This window comes from Xenopus tropicalis, chromosome 7 (genome assembly GCF_000004195.4).
Source record: "Xenopus tropicalis strain Nigerian chromosome 7, UCB_Xtro_10.0, whole genome shotgun sequence".
Taxonomy (NCBI): domain Eukaryota; kingdom Metazoa; phylum Chordata; class Amphibia; order Anura; family Pipidae; genus Xenopus; species Xenopus tropicalis.
The window spans coordinates 9,560,124-9,582,132 of record NC_030683.2 but is presented as its reverse complement, the minus strand read 5'-3'; the positions used below and the strand labels follow the sequence as shown (position 1 = coordinate 9,582,132).

The following is a 22,009-nucleotide window of genomic DNA, read 5'->3' as shown; positions in this document are numbered from 1 at the left end:
ATATAACAAAATAAATGACATGACTATTACTGCTCATTGGGTTTGTTCTCCATAACTATAATAATTCATGCTATGATCTCAACAGGGTTGATAAAAATTATACTACACCTGAATAGAACTTTTGTGGATTATATTCCACAATGATGTCCTCTTGTGGCATCACACATTCTTCTTTTTCTTCAATGAGAGAATTGGCAACCAATTCAACTCTGGCATTCTGGAATAAAAAGAAATGATGGTAAACAATGAAATAATAACAGGTATTTTGCTTCATTACAATATCAGACATTTATCCTATTGGAAGACTGAGCCACAGACCTATACGCCCTCAGCACAGTAGTTTTGGCTTTGGGGTATCTGACTGATCTGTCTACAGATCAATGGAATCATAAACAAGGTTTGAAGCCTGATTTAAGATGTAGCCACTGTACCCCTATTTATACAAGTGCAGAAAGTTATTCATGGGATGACTAGTGATAGAAGTAATCATAACATTTGGTCAAAATAGTTAGAATTAGCTTAATAAATATGCCCCAGAGGCACTAAATATGTAAGACCTATCAGCTTCTTCTGATCCACTTAACACTTGCCCCTTACCTTCTTCTTCCTTTGAAAGAAATTAATAATGCCTTTGCGCAGTCTTCTTAATCTGCCCTTTTTCACGCTCGCTTCTACAGAATAAAATATAGATTAGTACATTGTTTAGATGATAACAATAATAAGTACATTCAGGTTTCTGATGTGTCCCTGCTGCCCCAGTAGGGGAAATACCTAACCAGGAGAGTGTAGGGCACAGTATGGGGGCTAATATAGCTGTAAGGAAGCATATGTAACCACTGATAAGCACTCCAGCATTCAAGGGTTTACTATGGAAAACTAGAGCTTCCTTGCACTTAGGCCTCAGTCAGTGGGTTTCTATGCTCCCCCACACCATGAATGTTGGGATTTGCTGTGTGGAGCTGAATCATACAGTGTACAAGAGCTCACACTCACTTCCATTTACACTTCTGTCATAAAACTTGGGTTCTAGCTGGATGCACGTGTCATTTACACTTTGGCTTCCAAGGGTTTAAACGACAGGGATCATGTTTCCCCTTCAAAACAGGTTCAAATCTAAGTATTTTTGGGGGTACCCAATGAGTGGCAACAACAAAATAAGGCAGAAATTCTTAGAATACCGTACCTGGAGGTTTCTGGGCTTCTGTTAGCGCTGCTTCATTTTCCCACTGGAATTGATGAACATTTGAGCATTCACTTGTTTGCTACAGAGACAGAAATACCAATATGTGTTTTGTGAGACCATAAAATGTAACAGAAAGAGAACAAGAGTTTCCATACTGTATTTACAGTTACAAACAGGGACTAATTGTATCTCATATATGTGGGGATTAACATTAAGGTTCATTGGAAGCAGATCACAAAGCATCTACTGAGCTCCTTGAGCTGTGGGTCGGTGCCGGAAGGCCACAGGTTGGACATTACTCAGTATATACTGAATATATTGCATGTTGATAAAGAACATGTGTCCTTTGTGGTTTAGCAATATATTTTCTAGAGTTCCCTGTGATACTCAGGGCCCAGCAATTAGCTGTAAATACATGTTATAGGTATTATTTAGGCCTATGGTGGGAATAATAAGGGATATGGAAATCGTTTTCTTGGTTGGGGCCAACAGGGTGATCACCTGGTGCCATTTATAAATCATGACTGGCGCACTGGGCATTCCTGCTGAACTACAACTCACAAGGTTCCCTGTAAGCCCCTCTATGATTATGTTGCTATACTGATTAGGGATGCACTGAATCAAAGCTTCGGTTTGGGATTGGATTCATGCCAAAAAAAAGTTGCCTACGTCAAAAAAGTCGTAAAGTAGCCAGTTTTCACAAATTTTATGGGTTTTGCTAATTTTTCGGCAGTTACGCAAAGTGAAACAGGACAGATTCACTATTTATAAATGATATAGTCTGTTATAGTGTGTTACACTGTTTGCTGAACCCTAACAGGCTCGTTACATTACACTGAGCTGCACTAAAAGCTCCCATTCCAGCCTGCTCCTTCCTGGCAGATCAATAACTGATATGTTGGTATATATTAGTAACAAAAAAGGTCTTATTCATCTTGTCATACATTGGGGCCCAGTAACATATGGAGTTAATATCAAGTTCCAGCCTTACCTTACTCTTGCAGCAAAAAAATTTGGTGAATATTTTTTTAAATTTTCCACTCATTCTATATCCTACAATAAAAAAGAACAGATTTTTTTAATGTGTCTTCAATTTATTTGCTCCCAGTTCCCAGAAACCCCCACCGGCCAAACTCTTTACCTCTGGGCTACAATTTATTTTCCATTAACTGACATTTTTAAGGACTGTCCAAACTAAACCTTTCCAGTCAGCGTCGGACTGGGCCAAAGGGGATACACCCAGTGGGCCCTACTGTATTATACAGGTATGGGATCCCTTATCCGGAAACCCGTTATCCAGAAAGCTCTGAATTACAGAAAGCCCATCTCCCATAGACTCCATTTTAATCAAATAATTCAGAATTTTAAAATGTATTTCCTTTTTCTCTGTAATAATAAAACAGTACCTGTACTTGATCCCAACTAAGATATAATTACCCCTTATTGGGGCAGAACAGCCCTATTGGGTTTATTTAATGGTTAAATGATTCCCTTTTCTCTGTAATAATAAAACAGTACCTGTACTTGATCCCAACTAAGATATAATTACCCCTTATTGGGGCAGAACAGCCCTATTGGGTTTATTTAATGGTTAAATGATTCCCTTTTCTCTGTAATAATAAAACAGTACCTGTACTTGATCCCAACTAAGATATAATTACCCCTTATTGGGGGCAGAACAGCCCTATTGGGTTTATTTAATGGTTAAATGATTCCCTTTTCTCTGTAATAATAAAACAGTACCTGTACTTGATCCCAACTAAGATATAATTACCCCTTATTGGGGGCAGAACAGCCCTATTGGGTTTATTTAATGGTTAAATGATTCCCTTTTCTCTGTAATAATAAAACAGTACCTGTACTTGATCCCAACTAAGATATAATTACCCCTTATTGGGGGCAGAACAGCCCTATTGGGTTTATTTCATGGTTAAATGATTCCCTTTTCTCTGTAATAATAAAACAGTACCTGTACTTGATCCCAACTAAGATATAAATAATCCTTATTGGATGCAGAACAGCCCTATTGGGTTTATTTCATGGTTAAATGATTCCCTTTTCTCTGTAATAATAAAACAGTACCTGTACTTGATCCCAATTAAGATATAAATAATCCTTATTGGATGCAAAACTATCCTTTGGGGTTTAATTAAGTTTTATTGATTTTTTTAGTAGACTTAAGGTATGGAGATCAGGGCCGGAACTAGGGGTAGGCAGAAGAGGCAGCTGCCTAGGGCGCAACGATTGGGGGACCTCTCCTGCCTACCCCTAGTGCTACTTTGTCACTGCCTCCGCCGCTTGACATTAGCGGCGGAGGCAATGACCGATGTAATTGCACCGCCCCCCCTGCACCTCCTCCTGTACTTTGGCGCGCATGTGCTGCTGGGGGGGGGCGGGGAGGTGGGCGCCCGGTCGGCTTGGCCCGCCCCTGATGGAGATCCAAATTACAGAAAGACCCCTTATCCGGAATACCCCTGGCCCTGAGCATTCTGGATAATGGGTCCTATACCTGTATATAGTTATAAATAATTTAGGCAATAACGAGCTCTATAATGATGGAAAGGGGTTTGTTTGCCCCTAATATACTGATTTATTATGAAAATAATGCCCCCTCCACTATTTGCATAGCTGCAGAGTTATAAACTCAGTTTGGCCCTAAATGTCATTTCAATTTGACATACCCGTCACAAATAATCAAACATTAATTAAACCAAATGGGATTGTTTTGTTCCTAATAAGGATTAAATATATCTTAGTTGGGATCAAGTATAAGGTACTGTTTTATTATTACAGAGAAAAGGGAATCATTTAACCATTAAATAAACCCAATAGGGCTGTTCTGCCCCCAATAAGGGGTAATTATATCTTAGCTGGGATCAAGTACAGGTACTGTTTTATTATTACAGAGAAAAGGGAATCATTTAACCATGAAATAAACCCAATAGGGCTGTTCTGCCCCAATAAGGGGTAATTATATCTTAGTTGGGATCAAGTACAGGTACTGTTTTATTATTACAGAAAATATTTTTTTAAAATTAGATTTGCTTATAATAAAGTCTATGGGAGATGGCTTTCCTGTAATTCAAAGCTTATTGGATAATGGGTTTCTGGATAACGGATCCCATACCTCTATATAATATATATATACAGATACACATGAATACATATACAAAACCAACTGTAAAGATCACGTTAGAATATTATGCTTACAGATATAGAGATGAGCGGTGATATAAGTAGAATAAAATAACAAAAATCGCTGAAAAGATGAAAAGAATCACTAATTAGTAGAGAGCAAATCGTCAGACGACCTGCTCCCTAACCAATTAGCTCAGCTCTGGAACTAGTTCAGCTGCGAAGGTAAAGGAACATCATCGCTCATTGTGACATCACAGTGTACATTGCACTGGAGCAGCAGGGCCTGGTTGTATCGCTATGGAAACCTCAGTGCACATTATGACATCACAGGTGCATCTTGGCTCTGCTTGTTCTCAAAATGGAGTTTGAATTTAACAGCCATCTGCCTGCGCTCCAGCTGCTGAACTGCACATCTCACCGTGCCATATTGGCATTACACTGAGCAACCTACAGCCCTGAATGTGCTGAATTACAGCTCCCAGCAACATTCACCAGCCATATGTACTGTGCAAACTACTGCCCCCAGCCTGCTAAACTATATCTCCCACCATCCCCTCCGGCCATATGTACTGTGCAAACTACTGCCCCCAGCCTGCTAAACTATATCTCCCACCATCCCCTCCGGCCATATGTACTGTGCAACCCCCCTAAACCCCCCCCCATACTGCAACTGCCCCCAGCCTGCTAAACTATATCTCCCACCATCCCCTCCGGCCATATGTACTGTGCAAACTACTGCCCCCAGCCTGCTAAACTATATCTCCCACCATCCCCTCCGGCCATATGTACTGTGCAAACTACTGCCCCCAGCCTGCTAAACTATATCTCCCACCATCCCCTCCGGCCATATGTACTGTGCAAACTACTGCCCCCAGCCTGCTAAACTATATCTCCCACCATCCCCTCCAGCCATATGGACTTCCCAAACTTTGTCCTACCACGTTTCAAGCAACACATTATTCAATGACAGCCTTTTGGTTGCTATGGGCAACTGCACCAGTCCAATTTCGCAATTATGCTGTAAATCAGATCCTTTCTGTCAATTCAGTAATTTAATTAAATACCTAACTGCAGAGATCAGACAACCTGCTCACTGTAACTAACACCCAGTGGGCCTTAATTATATAAATAAATGATCTTTTCGCATTAGTTCCAGTTTCAATGTGGTATCTACGTACTAAATACCTGCCCCCCGTGACAGTTGATTTAACAGGTTATGGAAAGTACTTTATATATCTGTAATAGCACCTATACAGGTATGGGATCCCTTATCCGGAAACCCGTTATCCAGAAAGCTCCGAATTACGGAAAGCCCGTCTCCCATAGACTCCATTTTAATCAAATAATTCAGAATTTTAAAACTGATTTCCTTTTCCTCTGTAATAATAAAACAGTACCTGTACTTGATCCCAACTAAGATATAATTACCCCTTATTGGGGGCAGAACAGCCCTATTGGGTTTATTTAATGGTTAAATGATTCCCTTTTCTCTGTAATAATAAAACAGTACCTGTACTTGATCCCAACTAAGATATAATTACCCCTTATTGGGGGCAGAACAGCCCTATTGGGTTTATTTAATGGTTAAATGATTCCCTTTTCTCTGTAATAATAAAACAGTACCTGTACTTGATCCCAACTAAGATATAATTACCCCTTATTGGGGCAGAACAGCCCTATTGGGTTTATTTAATGGTTAAATGATTCCCTTTTCTCTGTAATAATAAAACAGTACCTGTACTTGATCCCAACTAAGATATAATTACCCCTTATTGGGGGCAGAACAGCCCTATTGGGTTTATTTAATGGTTAAATGATTCCCTTTTCTCTGTAATAATAAAACAGTACCTGTACTTGATCCCAACTAAGATATAATTACCAATTACCCCTTATTGGGGGCAGAACAGCCCTATTGGGTTTAATTACTGTTTAAATAATTTTATTAGCAGACTTAAGGTAGGAGATTCGAATTACAGAAAGATCCATTATTCGGAAAACCCCAGGTCCCAAGCATTCTGGATAACAGGTTGCAGCGATGACCAAAGCGAGTACATCATTGATGTCACTGGAAGGTTCATGTCCCCCAATGCGCACATCCCTACTAGGGGCCCTTAGGGCAGCGCCAATGGGAGGGCTACAGTGGGTAGGTGCCCCCGATAGTGAATCACATGCAGAACCAGCAGCTCTTGCACAAGGAAATATCAGCCGAGTGAACGTGTTTGTGTAAAGCGCTTTGTGTAAATAATTCACGGTGACAAATATTATTTTATCGGCCCAAGACGAGGGTGTATTGAGTTCAGCGAGCCCTACTCGCGGTGAGTTTAGAGAAATGTTGAAAAGCCAGTTTGCCCTTAGGATCAGGGGTAGGAAAGTGATGACAGTGATAAAGTGATGAACTGGAACCGTACATATTTATGCCGTCAGTTTGTGTTTACGTACGGTTACTGCTGCCCTGTCTTAAAGGGATGGTTTACCTTTATCCTAACTGGTAGTATGTCATATTCCTAGCAACTTTTCCATTGGTCTTCATTATTTATTTCGTATAGTTATTTTTAATTGTTTGCCTTCCTCTACTAACACTTTCCAACTTTTAAAAGGGGGTCACTGACCCCAGCTGCCAAAAACTATTGTTCTTTGAGGCTACAATTTTATTTTTAGTGTTACTTATTTAGGCCCTCTCCTATTCATATACCAGTCTCTTGTTCAAACCACTCCCTGGTTGCTAAGGTAATTGGGACCCTGGCAACCAGATAGCTGCTAAAACTAAAAACTGGGGAGCTGCTGGCCCGAAAAGGTTCTGGCCAGGAAAAGTGGCATCAAAGGGAGCATCTTTTGCACTTCTGCCTATTTAAATAAATAACAGAGGCGCTGAAGGGGTTAAATGACTTTGGGCCACTGATTTCAACCCATTTATTTGCAAGCATGGTTGCCCTTTATCGTGTGCAGCACGTTCTGGACTGGCCCAAAATGGTTCTGGGGGGTACCACTGGCTACAAATATATGGGTTGAAATCAGTGGGCCAAGTTCAATTAACCCCTTCAGCACCCGGTTACTTACACAAATAGGCAGTTTTACAAGGAAGCCCATTCCATACCACTCTCCCTGCCCAGAACCTTTTCAGGCCAGTCCAGAACAAGCTGCATACAATGTGGGGCACCCATGCCTGAAAATAAATGGGTTGAAATCAGTGGCCCAAGATCATTTAACCCTTTCAGCACCCCCGTTACTTACTCAAATAGGCAGAATTGCAAGGATGCCCACTTCGATGCCACTTTTCCTGCCAAGAACCATTTCGGACCAGGCCGGAATGCGCTGTAGTTTATATTGGGCAACTCTGTCAATGAATATGAACTTTTAAACCCCTGGGCCAAAGTAATTTATTTCTTTAAAACCCCAGTTACTTATTCACTGGCTGAATAAGAAAAGCAAATTCAAAGGCATGAACGGGAAACTGGCTGAATAAGAAACCAACTTCAATTCCATAGAAAACGAGGTGTCGCGGCTGGGACGTATCACCGAATGTGAGTAACTTACCAACGACTCGGGAAAACATGCGCAACCCCAGCAGTGATACCCCAAAACCTCTGTGCCATCCATATAAAATGACTATATATATGTAGGGATCCCCAGATTTGGGGGTGGGTTCCCGTTTAGACAGGCACTAGAGGGCGGCCTCAGGGGATTTGGACACCTAAAGGTGGTCCTAGATGTTTATGTGCTAAAAGGGAGTTTCCCTGTTATTCAACAGCAACCACTAGATGGCGCTGTGCTAAAAGTATAAAAGGGGATGACACAGACTGTGTGGTTTTAGTGCTGGAACCCACCCTCTTTACAGAGGCAAGCTACAGGCTGGAGTCTATAGTTTAGGAGTTGGTGTAATAGGTCGCTCTAGGAGTGACAGACAGGATATTTAGAACGGGCAGAGATCACCCCACCAGGAGTAAGAGGGGTTAAGACCCCCCAGCAATCCATGTGCTGGAGTTTAGGGCATGTAGTGTCTAGTTAGGTTGAGCAAGTGGCTACCAGGGAGATTCATAATCAAGGGGTGCTCAGGCGAGCGTACCGGGGTGAGGCCTTGTGGTGGGTCAGCCTGGAGGGAGTACCGGGTAGAGCCCTAAGAGAGGGTCAGCCTGGAGGGAGTACCGGGGAGAGCCCTAAGAGAGGGTCAGCCTGGCGGGAGTACCGAGGAGAGCCCTAAGAGAGGGTCAGCCTGGCGGGAGTACCGGGGAGGGCCCTAAGAGAGGGTCAGCCTGGCGTGAGTACCGGGGAGGGCCCTAAGAGAGGGTCAGCCTGGCGTGAGTACCGGGGAGGGCCCTAAGAGAGGGTCAGCCTGGCGTGAGTACCGGGGAGAGCCCTAAGAGAGGGTCAGCCTGGCGGGAGTACCGGGGAGGGCCCTAAGAGAGGGTCAGCCTGGCGTGAGTACCGGGGAGGGCCCTAAGAGAGGGTCAGCCTGGCGTGAGTACCGGGGAGGGCCCTAAGAGAGGGTCAGCCTGGCGTGAGTACCGGGGAGAGCCCTAAGAGAGGGTCAGCCTGGCGGGAGTACCGGGAGAGCCCTAAGAGAGGGTCAGCCTGGCGGGAGTACCGGGGAGAGCCCTAAGAGAGGGTCAGCCTGGCGGGAGTACCGGGGAGAGCCCTAAGAGAGGGTCAGCCTGGCGGGAGTACCGGGGAGAGCCCTAAGAGAGGGTCAGCCTGGCGGGAGTACCGGGGAGAGCCCTAAGAGAGGGTCAGCCTGGCGGGAGTACCGGGGAGAGCCCTAAGAGAGGGTCAGCCTGGCGGGAGTACCGGGGAGAGCCCTAAGAGAGGGTCTTCTGGCGAGAGTACTGCGGGGAGCTCCTAGATGGCGGGAGTACCGTGGGTAACCCCAAGAGAGAGGTTCTCTAAGAGAGGAGTAAAGGAGAGTGTACCCTGAGGTGTGTGTGTGTGTAACTTATCCTGGAAGTCCTTCCTGCACTCAATAAAGCAAGTTCATCTGGTTCATCATCACCGCCAGTGTCTTGGCTCTTCATACCCAGTGGATCCGCACTGCCTGGTAAGCAGCTACCCCAAGGGAGGGGCAGGGTACCGGGAGTTGCAGGGAGTCCTAGTCCAAGGAGGACAGTACAGAGTTCCCAGGGAGGGAGGGGTGTTACAGTTCTACCTCTCCCTACCCTGGGTGGAGGCACGCCAAGTAACAGCAAAATTATACCTGCCCCCCCCCCATAGTAAGCGGGGAGTCATCACTAGCAGCACCGTCCTGGGCTACATATATAATAGCATAGCGTGGTGTATTATAGGGGGCTGAGACCCCACTAATATTCTGTGACCCTCGTTCCCAGCCCCCCCTTGCAGTTACATCTGGCAGCGGAGTTGGGTGAGCGGGCACTGACAGTATAACACACAGGCTGTAATTGGGGGGCTCACTGCAAACACCCCAATGTAGGTGTCAGATGCTGATACTGGAAGAGCATTACCTTGTATAGGGAGCAGTATAAAATAGGCAAAAAGCCAAAAATATTAAAGGAGAAGGAAAGGCAAAACCTATTACGCACACTATTAAATAGTACTACTATTGCTGAGTAAAATCGCTCTATTCCTGGCTTGCCTAATGACAGATTTACAGAGATACACATACTAGAACCTACATACTTGTTTCAGTGAACGGCGCCGCCATCTTGTCCAGCATGTCTGTATGGGCTGAAAAGCACAAGCCAGCCCCCCCCCCCCGCTCCCCGCACCTGCTCACAAACCCCTCCCTTCATATGTTTGCCTGACACTTACATTTGCCTTCTGCCACACCCCCCCCCCCCGACTTGCCGGGTCTGCATGTCACAGAGTTTAGCAGAGTTTTGTATAGCCACCCCCTCCCCCCGCTAACCCACAGCATGTCACAGAGCATCCTCCACCCCCCCCCCGTTCACCGCTCACCTGCCACAAACCCCCCCCCCGCTACCCCACAGCATGTCACAGAGCATCCTCTGCCACCCCCCCCGTTCGCCGCTCACCTGCCACAAACCCCCCCCGCTACCCCACAGCATGTCACAGAGCATCCTCTGCCACCCCCCGTCACCGTTCACCTGCCACAAATCCCCCCCGCTACCCCACAGCATGTCACAGAGCATCCTCCGCCGCCTCCCACCCTCACCGCTACTCGCTTCTTTATACAGAGACAGAACTACACTGGGCAGAAAGAGATATACCCCCCCCCCCCGCGCTCAACACTCAACGCTACTCGCTTCTTTATACAGAGACAGAACTCGCTCTCCTGACGGCTGCGTCGCCGTGGCAACCAGACGCTCCCGCTGTGTGTGCATGTGCAAGCTATGGATCTAGTCCTATTGTCAGTGCAGGAGCGTTGCATTATGGGAATCTTCTCTACCCAGCTCAGCGGTTTTTTTCCTGTTTGGCATCTGATCTTCTGAACAGGTGAAGTATGGGGAGATTATTAGCCTTTCCTTCTCCTTTAAGATGCCATAGACAGTCACTATTATTTAGCTGATAGGGTCAATTTGGACCCCTGAGTACTTGGGCCTATTTTGACTCTATGTCCAGGCCTGGGCAGAAGACACATTCTCTACACAAGAGAGCAAAGTAAATGCCCAATGTGCCCCTGGCCTAAAACTCGGTGCCACTGTGCCAACAAGCAATGGCTGCATCATGGGTTTTTAGCTTAATTAGGTCCTTATTCCATTATATGCGCAGATTTCCCACTGATTCTCCCAACCAGCCCTATCAGCCACTATACTTATCTACCATTTTATTGGGCAGGCAAAGAAACGCAGCTTTATGTTAGAAATCATTATGGATTCACAGGTATTACCCGGGATAGATATTCCCCAGATCATAATCCCCAAAATGCACCGTAAAGTTCCATGACTGTGTTATAACTATTCCATTTCTTGTAGAAAAAGTAACTAAATGCCAGCTAGTACGCAGGTTGCAATTGTAGTAGCAATCGCCACGTGATTCCGTTAGTGTCATTTTTTATAATTAGAGTCTATATTTCATTTTTGCTTTATCCATACATTACTGCTGCCTAGGGGATTATACTTATTCTTACCAAGTTATGGCCTAGCAGCTATAATCTAAAGTGGATATATATGCTCCAGGGAGTACATTTGATATAAAGAATTATGTTATTGTGTCCTGCTACCTGATGTCACTGTATATGGAGCTGAATCAGATCTTAAATAAGCCAAATGTACAGGAGTTTGATTATGTGAATGATTATTTTTTATAACTGTCATACCAGGTTAAATAGTCCCGTGATCTAATTTTTATTTCCTGTTATTTATACATATAAATAGCACTCACTATAAAGCACCGTATTTAACCTACACAAGGTGGAATGGAGACATTTGATTACTTCTGTTTTCCACTAGAGGGCAGCGCCAGACAAAATATGTGCCAAAATCTCAAGAGGGAATCTCTCCTAAGGTAGTTAATCTAGGGAGGGGTGCCATCAGAAACCACAGGACCCTGTTTTTTATAACTGTCATACCAGGTTAAATAGTCCCGTGATCTATTTTTATTTACTGTTATTTATACATATATATAATTGCACTCACTATAAAGCACCGTATTTAACCTACACAAAGTGGACACATACACTATCAGGAAGACAGAGGGGGCCAGGGTGCAGACAGGAATGGGGGGTAATACTGTAGGAAGACAGAGGGGCCAGGGGGCAGACAGGAATGGGGGGTAATACTGTAGGAAGACAGAGGGCCAGGGTTGCAGACAGGAATGGGGGGGGTAATACTGTAGGAAGACAGAGGGGCCAGGGTGCAGACAGGAAGGGGGGGTAATACTTTAGGAAGACAGAGGGGCCAGGGTGCAGACAGGAATGGGGGGGTAATACTTTAGGAAAGACAGAGGGGCCAGGGTGCAGACAGGAATGGGGGGGTAATACTTTAGGAAGACAGAGGGGGCCAGGGTGCAGACAGGAATGGGGGGGTAATACTGTAGGAAGACAGAGGGGCCAGGGTGCAGACAGGAATGGGGGGTAATACTGTACAGAGGGGCCAGGGTGCAGACAGGAATGGGGGGGTAATACTGTAGGAAGACAGAGGGGCCAGGGTGCAGACAGGAATGGGGGGGTAATACTGTAGGAAGACAGAAGGGCCAGGGTGCAGACAGGAATGGGGGGGTAATACTGTAGAAGACAGAGGGCCAGGGTGCAGACAGGAATGGGGGGGGGGGTAATACTGTAGGAAAGACAGAGGGGCCAGGGTGCAGACAGGAATGGGGGGGGGGGGGTAATACTGTAGGAAGACAGAGGGCCAGGGTGCAGACAGGAATGAGGGGGTAATACTGTAGGAAGACAGAGGGGCCAGGGTGCAGACAGGAATGGGGGGGGGGGTAATCAGGGCCGCCATCAGGGGGGCACAGGGGGGACAATCGTCCCGGGCCGGGCGTTTTTAGCTTTTAAAGGGGCCCGGCTCGGGCCCTCTTTAATCAAGTCCGGGCCCCGTCTTCTTTGCGTCCTTCGCTATATGCCGCGGCTGCCTTCTACTTCTGCGCTTTTATAAGGTTGCGCCCGTGCGTGCTGACGTCGTCACACGCACGGCGCAACCTTATAAAAGCCGCAGAAGTAGAAGTGAGCCGTGGCACATAGTGAAGGACGCAACGAAAGACGGGGCCCGGACTTGATTAAAAGGGGCCCGAGCGCGGTATGACACATAGAGTTACATACGGGCACAGTGACACACAGACAAGTAAACTGTAATGTCCTTCCTGCTGTTCAGTTCTAACCTCTGGCAGCAGCCACTTTCTCTCAATCCCCACCAAGACTCATACCCTAATTAAGGATCATAATAACAACATGTGACAGGTGGATAATCCACTCTGCTGAGCTCCCTGTGAGTGCTGCTGCCTTCTGGGATGTTAGTCTTTCATTTCCCACTAATTTTTTGTGTTTATTTTATTATGAATTCAACTTTGTGCTGTGTCCCTAACTCACCATTTTAGTGTAATTATCCTTTTATTGATATAGTGCCAACCTACACATTTTATAATAATGTTTGGGTGCCCAGGTAAGCAAGCAAGGGTCCCTATAGTCTGAGTGGGGGTCCCCATACTCTGAGTGGGGGAAGCAGCAGGTAGGAAACTGCTACAAACAAAAATAAATGAATAAATACAAATTGCTGCTGTATTCCTAAATCCACTGAAAAATATACCTTCTACCATTCTAACTCATACATATATGCGGCTTCTGACATGTTATTTCATTTTTTATTTTTTTGAAATTACAAAGCTTGAGTAATTCAAGAAAGAAAAATGAAAAAGCAGGTCATGTAGCACTTTGTATGATATTGCATGAATGCAGTGCATGATGCTGGGGGGTGCCCTGGGGGAAGCAGGGGGATTGCTGGGGGAGCAGGAGGATGCTTGGGGGGGCCTGGGGGGGAGCCAGAGGATGCTTGGGGGGCCTGGAGGAAGCAGAAGGATGCTGGGGGGTTGGAGCAGGAGGATGATTGGTGGCCTGGGAAGAAACAGGAGGATGCTGGGAGGGAGTGAAAGGAAGCAGGGAGCAGGCCATAGTAATTTGGGGGAGGACCACCAATGTTTTAGGGGGCCCTAGGCTGGCTAGCAATGGTTTAGGGGTACCTGCCCTGGCACCAATGCAAACGCAATAACCGGCCACGCAATGTCTGTATGTCCTTTGTATTGATGGGAGGGGTCACTGGGGGAGGGGCCATTGGGGTGTGTGAGGAGTGGGGCCCCGAAAATTTGGTTGTGAGGGGCCCGTGATTTCTGATGGCGGCCCTGGGGTAATACTGTAGGAGACAGAGGGGCCAGGGTGCAGACAGGAATGGGGGGTAATACTGTAGGAAGACAGAGGCCAGGGTGCAGACAGGAATGAGGGGGTAATACTGTAGGAAGACAGAGGGGCCAGGGTGCAGACAGGAATGGGGGGGGGTAATACCTGTAGGAAGACAGAGGGCCAGCGGTGCAGGACAGGAATGGGGTGGGGGGGGTAATACTGTAGGAAGACAGAGGGGCCAGGGTGCAGACAGGAATGGGGGGGGGGTAATACTGTAGGAAGACAGAGGGGCCAGGTGCAGACAGGAATGGGGGGGTGGGTAATACTGTAGGAAGACAGAGGGGCCAGGTGCAGACAGGAATGGGGGGGGGGGGTAATACTGTAGGAAGACAGAGGGGCCAGGGTGCAGACAGAATGGGGGGGTAATACTGTAGGAAGACAGAGGGGCCAGGGTGCAGACAGGAATGGGGGGGGTAATACTGTAGGAAGACAGAGGGGCCAGGGTGCAGACAGGAATGGGGGGGGGTAATACTGTAGGAAGACAGAGGGGCCAGGGTGCAGAACAGGAATGGGGGGGGGTAATACTGTAGGAAGACAGAGGGGGCCAGGGTGCAGTACAGGAATGGGGGGGGGGTAATACTGTACGAAGACAGAGGGGCCAGGGTGCAGACAGGAATGGGGGGGGGTAATACTGTAGGAGACAGAGGGGGCAGGGTGCAGACAGGAATGGGGGGGGGGGTAATACTGTAGGAAGACAGAGGGGCAGGGTGCAGACAGGAATGGGGGGGGGGGGTAATACTGTAGGAAGACAGAGGGGCCAGGTGCAGACAGGAATGGGGGGGGGGGTAATACTGTAGGAAAGACAGAGGGCCAGGGTGCAGACAGGAATGGGGGGGGTAATACTGTAGGAAGACAGAGGGGCCAGGGTGCAGACAGGAATGGGGGGGGTAATACTGTAGGAAGACAGAGGGGCCAGGGTGCCGACAGGAATGGGGGGGGGGGTAATACTGTAGGAAGACAGAGGGGCCAGGGTGCAGACAGGAATGGGGGGGCAGGGTAATACTGGTAAGGAAGACAGGGGGGGGAGGGGGGGGAAAGGGGCCAGGGGCCAGACAGGAATGGGGGGTAATACTGTGTAGGAGGACAGAGGGGCCAGGGTGCAGGACAGGAATGGGGGGGGGGGTAATACTGTAGGAAGACAGAGGGGCCAGGGTGGCAGACAGGAATGGGGGGGGGTAATACTGTAGGAAGACAGAGGGGCCAGGGTGCAGACAGGAATGGGGGGGGGTAATACTGTAGGAAGACAGAGGGCCAGGGTGCAGACAGGAATGGGGGGCGGTAATACTGTAGGAAGACAGAGGGGCCAGGGTGCAGGACAGGAATGGGGGGGGGTAATACTGAGGAAGACAGAGGGGGCCAGGGTGCAGACAGGAATGGGGGGGGGGTAATACTGTAAGGAGGACAGAGGGGCCCAGGGTGCAGACAGGAATGGGGGGGGGGGGGGTGAATACTTGTAGGAAGACAGAGGGGCCAGGGTGCAGACAGGAATGGGGGGTAATTACTGTAGGAAGACAGAGGGGCCAGGGTGCAGACAGGAATGGGGGGGGGGTAATACTGTAGCGAGGACAGAGGGGCCAGGGTTGCAGGGACAGGAATGGGGGGGAGGGTAATACTGTAGGAAGACAGAGGGGCCAGGGTAGCAGGCAGGAATGGGGGGGGGGGTAATACATGTAGAAGGACAAGAGGGGGCCAGGGTGCAGACAGGAATGGGGGGGGGGGGGTAATACTGTAGGAAGACAGAGGGGCCCAGGGTGCAGAACAGGAATGGGGGGGGTAATACTGTAGGGAAGGACAGAGGGGCCAGGGTGCAGACAGGAATGGGGGGGAATTAGGAAGGGGCCAGGGGGGGGGGTAATCTGTAGGAAGACAGAGGGGCCAGGGTGCAGACAGGAATGGGGGGGTAATACTGTAGGAAGACAGAGGGGCCAGGGTGCAGACAGGAATGGGGGGGTAATACTGTAGGAAGACAGAGGGGCCAGGGTGCAGACAGGAATGGGGGGGTAATACTGTAGGAAGACAGAGGGGCCAGGGTGCAGACAGGAATGGGGGGGTAATACTGTAGGAAGACAGAGGGGCAATATTCCCACAGACTCCCTGAGCCTTCCCTCTCCCAGGCCGCTATTTGTTTCAGACTTGATCAGTCTCTATAGGGAGGGGCAGATCAGACAGGAACTAATACACACTGCCCGGGCTGTTCCTATAGAAGCACCAGAACCCAGTTTATCTCCCTGCTGCTCGGCATGAGGGCTAAGTGAGGGCGGGGTCTAATACATTAGTCAGAAGAATCAGCCAATCAGAATACTGTGTTTGCATAAGGCGCTTATCGGGCAATATAAAGCGGATATATGGCGGAAGCGTAGCTCGGATATTGGATTTTTTACAAAATAGTTTAGGAAGGAATCCATATTTCGGGTTTAGAACCAATGACATAACTGCCTCCCCCTATGCGCAATGAGGGGAGTGATCAAGTGGGGCAACTGACTAGCACTCAGCCTTTAAGTGTTACAGCTCTTTTACTATTTGTCTAGAAGGTTCTTTCTCTGAAGGAGCCGCTGTATTGTATAAAAGCAGAATATATGTGCGGATAGTATTAATTACTGAATATCTGAATATTAGCGCTGGAGCTTTGATTTAAACAATGACATGAGTGTAGGTGCGTTTCTGGTTGAGCCAATCCGTACACACATGCCGTTGGCAGCAGCGATATCTGTACGGATTAATAGCAAGCTGAGGCGCTGCTTGTAGCTATTACAGACGGGTTGGGGGCGGGCGATACGAACAGAATGAACCAATCAAGCGCATTGTGTGTGCTTGTCAGGGTGCGCCTGCGCGTTATGGTTTCGAGGCGGGGCCTACGTTCAACCACCAATCAGTGAGAGCGCACCTTTGGATTGGAGGAGGCGGCAGGTTTGAATGTTGCGCAGTGCGAGTCGCTTTTTATTGTGCAGAAGGGAACGATCGGTGAGACTGAGCGGGGAGGTCACTGAGCAATTGGGGGTTGGGGTGCCGGAAGTTTCTTACAGCTCCTTCTCTACCGCTGCGGGGCCCTGTTATATTTCTGGGGTCAGTGCTGTCCGGGGGGAGTGGGAGGCAAATTCCTGTCCGTGGTGCGGTACTTGCCAGGGGAAGCGGGGTGAGTAAGTGCCGGTTGTGCTGTGGAGGGACAAGGGTTATGTGCCCAGGGTGAGGCCTGGGAGTGGGCTCTGTGCGCCTTATTAGGCGGGGTGGGGGAATTATGGGTGCCCATGCTGGGTGAGTGGTAGCTGAGAGAGCAGTGGGGTTAGGGTCCTGCTGTGGGCACTGAGGGAGGGGCCACCTGAGGGAGTAAGTGCCCACTGTGCAGTGCAGATTTGGGATGGTTGATATGTGGCAGAGGGGCTTTTGGGTGGGGGGTAAGTGCCCACTGTGGCAGAGGGGCTTTTGGGTGGGGGGGGTAAGTGCCCAATGTGGCAGAGGGCTTTTGGGTGGGGGTAAGTGCCCACTGTGGCAGAGGGGCTTTTGGGTGGGGGGGTAAGTGCCCAATGTGGCAGAGGGGCTTTTGGGTGGGGGGAGTGCCCACTGTGGCAGAGGGGCTTTTGGGTGGGGGGGTAAGTGCCCAATGTGGCAGAGGGGCTTTTGGGTGGGGGGAGTGCCCACTGTGGCAGAGGGCTTTTGGGTGGGGGGTAAGTGCCCACTGTGGCAGAGGGGCTTTTGGGGTGGGGGGTAAGTGCCCACTGTGGCAGAGGGGCTTTTGGGTGGGGGGTAAGTGCCCACTGTGGCAGAGGGGCTTTTGGGTGGGGGGGGTAAGTGCCCAATGTGGCAGAGGGGCTTTGGGTGGGGGTAAGTGCCCACTGTGGCAGAGGGGCTTTTGGGTGGGGGGGGTAAGTGCCCAATGTGCAGAGGGGCTTTTGGGTGGGGGGAAGTGCCCACTGTGGCAGAGGGGCTTTTGGGTGGGGGGGGTAAGTGCCCAATGTGGCAGAGGGCTTTTGGGTGGGGGGTAGTGCCCACTGTGGCAGAGGGGCTTTTGGGTGGGGGGTAAGTGCCCACTGTGGCAGAGGGGCTTTTGGTGGGGGTAAGTGCCCACTGTGGCAGAGGGGCTTTTGGGTGGGGGTAAGTGCCCACTGTGGCAGAGGGGCTTTTGGGTGGGGGGTAAGTGCCCACTGTGGCCAGAGGGGCTTTTGGGTGGGGGGTAAGTGCCCACTGTGGCAGAGGGGCTTTTGGGTGGGGGGTAAGTGCCCACTGTGGCAGAGGGGCTTTTGGGTGGGGGGTAAGTGCCCACTGTGGCAGAGGGGCTTTTTGGGTGGGGGGTAGTGCCCACTGTGGCAGAGGGGCTTTTGGGTGGGGGGGTAAGTGCCCACTGTGGCAGAGGGGCTTTTGGGTGGGGGGTAAGTGCCCAATGTGGCAGAGGGGCTTTGGGTGGGGGGTAAGTGCCCACTGTGGCAGAGGGGCTTTTGGGTGGGGGGTAAGTGCCCACTGTGGCAGAGGGGCTTTTGGGTGGGGGGTAAGTGCCCACTGTGGCAGAGGGCTTTGGGTGGGGGTAAGTGCCCACTGTGGCAGAGGGGCTTTTGGGTGGGGGGTAAGTGCCCACTGTGGCAGAGGGGCTTTTGGGTGGGGGGTAAGGGCCTGACTGGATAATTGTACACACAGAAGGTTCCTGTTTGTGGGGAGTCACTTCCCTGCCCCCCAGGACTGTGAGTGAGTTTTATCATCTGTCTCTGCAGCTTTGGAGACCGTACACCCCCCACTTGTCGCTATGGGAGCCTCAGAGTCCAAAGCCCAGGTAACCCCTTCCCGTCCTCTGCGTAATCACCTGCTGTCTCGTGTGAATGATCCCCGCTCCCCAACCAGCGGGATTCCCAGGACTCCTATTGAGGTGAGTATGATGGCTTCAAGCGCTATTCACTCGCTTTATTTCTTCCCCACTGCATAGAACTACAGCACTGTGTGGCCTCACAAAGATCGGGGGGGGGGGGGGGGTTAGTGACTACCAGCTCTGAGGGGGCATTTATTTCTTGCTCACAGGATTCTGCTCCTTCTTGTACCTGATTATCAGAAATATCAATAGAAGATCCTCCGCAATGTTCCTTTTGCAGGTGGGGGAGTCTCCCCGGAACACCCCTCAGACTGCTCACGAGGAGGAGGAGGAGATATTTGAGGAGGAGATTCTTGATACTCCAGAGATCTCAGACCCTCGTTCCCCAACCAATGGTATCACACGCACCCCCCTCAGACCCCCCATGCATGGTAAGTGACAGCCTTCCTTCAACAGCAGGACACCATCAGGGATTGCTGAAAGTTGCACCTTGGCAATATCCGATGGGTTTCCCGTTGCCCATGGCTTCTCTAGCTGCTTCTTTCCCTTAATGCTGACTGGGAGAGCTCAGGAATTTACACTTGCCATGTAACCTACGGACAGACAGCTCCCATTGTTGGTTGCTATAAGCTGCTCATGAGTTGGTTCTCAAACAGCCAATCATGTTGAAGAAAATACCTGATCTAGATCATATGTCACTTCTTTTTATTTATTTTTTTCATTTATACTTACTTGTTTACTTTTATTTCAGTGCCCAAATTATGGGGGATCTTATATATGTGTCTTATGTAGCTTTTGGCTCTGTCACTTTCTTAATGGGACCCTGGCAGTGTGGGGGTGAGCTGGGCATGCATTTGAACACAGGAAAATGAATGTATTCTGTGTGTAACTGATTAGATGAAGGCATTTACCTTGGGTCTTACTATTGTGTCTCCCAGCTGTTCTGAACAACCTGGCAAAGCAGTTAAGTGAAGTGTTTGTGGCAGAGGATTCTGTGGCTGAAGGCGGCCCGTTGAGCCCCACTGGTCATGAAGCTGCTTATCTTGAGAGGCAAGTAGGACAGGAGTCCCAAATGAGTCAGGAGGCATGTGTGGGGGAGAAGAATGTGAATGGTGAAGAAGTGGATCCAGTGGCAGAAATGGCAGAAACTCAGAATGCTCAAGAGGTGGTCTCAGAAGTAGAAAAGGTGGTGACTCCAAATGATCAGGAGGAGAGTCTGATAGCTGAGAAGGCAGAGACTGTGAATGATCAGGAATCCATTCCGGTGGCCCAAGCTGTGGTATCCACTGAACCTATACAGGGTTCTGGACAACAGCAGAGGATACGAGGAAAATCTCCACGTTCATCGGGTGAGCACAGCTGGTTAAAATTTTTTTTTTAGCTTTTAGGTCCCCTTTAACAAAGTTGTTGGAACCAGGGCAAAATGTTCAGATTTGTGTGTATACTCTGCGTGTGCGCGGCTTAATTTCAGAGTATGAGAGAACGCCACAGTCTGTAAAATGATTCAGTGCTGGCACAGTGGGAAAGTGCATTCTGTAGCACAGCAAGGACTGGGCACTACAGAAGGCGAGAGCGGTATATACAGGGCACTCACGCTTTGCGCTAATAGTACCAGAACTGAGCCCAAATATGTTTGTCACTAGGTGTAAAGAATGTCCGTCAGCGACCAAGAAAATCTTTGCTGTCCTCGTCATCTGGCCGATCTCCTCTCCGGATCCTACAAGAGGATAACTCGCCCAACACTACTGCGCAACACAGACAGGTAAGTGGCAGCTTTTATTGATCCTGAGCTTCAATTTGCTCCAACGGCCACAATGGGCATCATGCACAGCCTTTCCGGCACCCGGCTTAGAGCCAACTAAGCACTGACATTGTCGCAACAAAGTTGATTCTCAGGATGATTCAGAACTGGGTGTTTTTTTTACATTGATTACATTTTGCCAGCTTTCCTATTTGGTAAAAAGTGCCCTGGCCTGGGGTGCTTTTCATCTGAGCACTGCCATTTTTACTGGGAACCCTCCTTGATTGTCCAGAACCTCTCCAAAGTGCAGTATAGTAACATGGGAAATGGATACTGTGCATATATATTATACAGAAATGTGTCCTTCAGCTCCACAATCTTCTCATGTCGAGGCAAACTAACACTAAACTTTATAGTTTGTTTATTGAAACTTAATGAGAGGCCTGGACCCCTCATTTCCCTTGAGAAATCTTAAAAAAGAAAAGTACAGCTATTATTATTATTATTATATTGCAGATATTATCTAACCAGTTTTGAGTCTTTCTTCCGTTTTCTGTGGAATTTATAATTTCTTCTGCCACCAATAAGGATAACCGGCGCACATTATCCTACAGTTTCACTCATTATTCCAAAAGCTCATGAATCATTTTCTCTCTTCCCCTCACAGGGTAAGAAGTTGTCCTACCAGACGGAGCCTGCGCTGCCCCATCGAGCGCTTAAAATCTCACACGGTAACTGGGAGTCATCGCTCAACAAAGAGAACGCTGAGTATGGGCACAGCACCAGCTGAGTGATTCTAAAGCGGAAATAATCTGCTACTTATTAATTCCAGCTGCTTATGTGTATAAGGAGACAGGCAGCTGTACAGAGGAGTGCGCTGAGCTCACTATTATCCCTGCTTACTAAAGGCAAGGGAATCCTTGTGACAAACCCTATATTTCTGATGAAACGGTGCCGTTACTTGGCCATTATTAAGGACTTGCTGCTGTGGCCCCTCTCCTGGGTGTAAAGAAGTTACATCTGTAAATTCTTACACAATTTGTGTAAATATTCTGTGTGTTTGTATCTGTGCAGTTCTCTCTATGTGACATTAATAAATAGAATTTTACTTGTTTGTCATTACCAGATTTTCATTCATTAAGGCTCATGTTGCACGGGGGAGGGGTGCAGGAGATTTGATTGATAGTAATTATGGGCAGATCAATAGCACAGAATAGTTGTAGTATCTAATGTACTTCCACATCTCACTTTCAGCTCTGTATTTTAGGAGAGTTAAGCTGGTCATACACAGGCCAACGTGATCCTGATGGGGCCCCTATGTAACCTGATTATCAGCCCAATTTTGCCCACCTT

General features: G+C 48.4%; 1 protein-coding gene and 1 non-coding gene across 7 annotated transcripts in view; both read left to right on the top strand.

The window, feature by feature from the left end:
• Positions 1–21,778, top strand: part of cdca3 (cell division cycle associated 3) — a 31,548-nt gene extending 9,770 nt beyond the window's left edge. The window contains exons 1-6 of one of the 6 annotated variants that reach the window (XM_031905624.1): positions 16,752–16,776; positions 18,824–18,975; positions 19,196–19,346; positions 19,854–20,264; positions 20,559–20,677; positions 21,324–21,778. In XM_031905624.1, the coding sequence (XP_031761484.1) occupies positions 16,767–16,776; positions 18,824–18,975; positions 19,196–19,346; positions 19,854–20,264; positions 20,559–20,677; positions 21,324–21,446 (966 nt within the window). In that variant the 5' untranslated portion in view covers positions 16,752–16,766 and the 3' untranslated portion in view covers positions 21,447–21,778. Of the gene's footprint in view, positions 1–16,751; positions 16,777–16,914; positions 17,257–18,823; positions 18,976–19,195; positions 19,347–19,853; positions 20,265–20,558; positions 20,678–21,323 lie in introns of those variants that run through there. The other 5 variants (XM_031905629.1, XM_031905627.1, XM_004915780.3 and 2 more) reach the window with 5 other exon arrangements.
• Positions 16,621–16,677, top strand: LOC116412488. Its single transcript, XR_004223736.1, has one exon. It is a non-coding gene; the product is annotated as a U7 small nuclear RNA (small nuclear RNA).
• Positions 21,779–22,009: the final 231 nt, after the last annotated feature.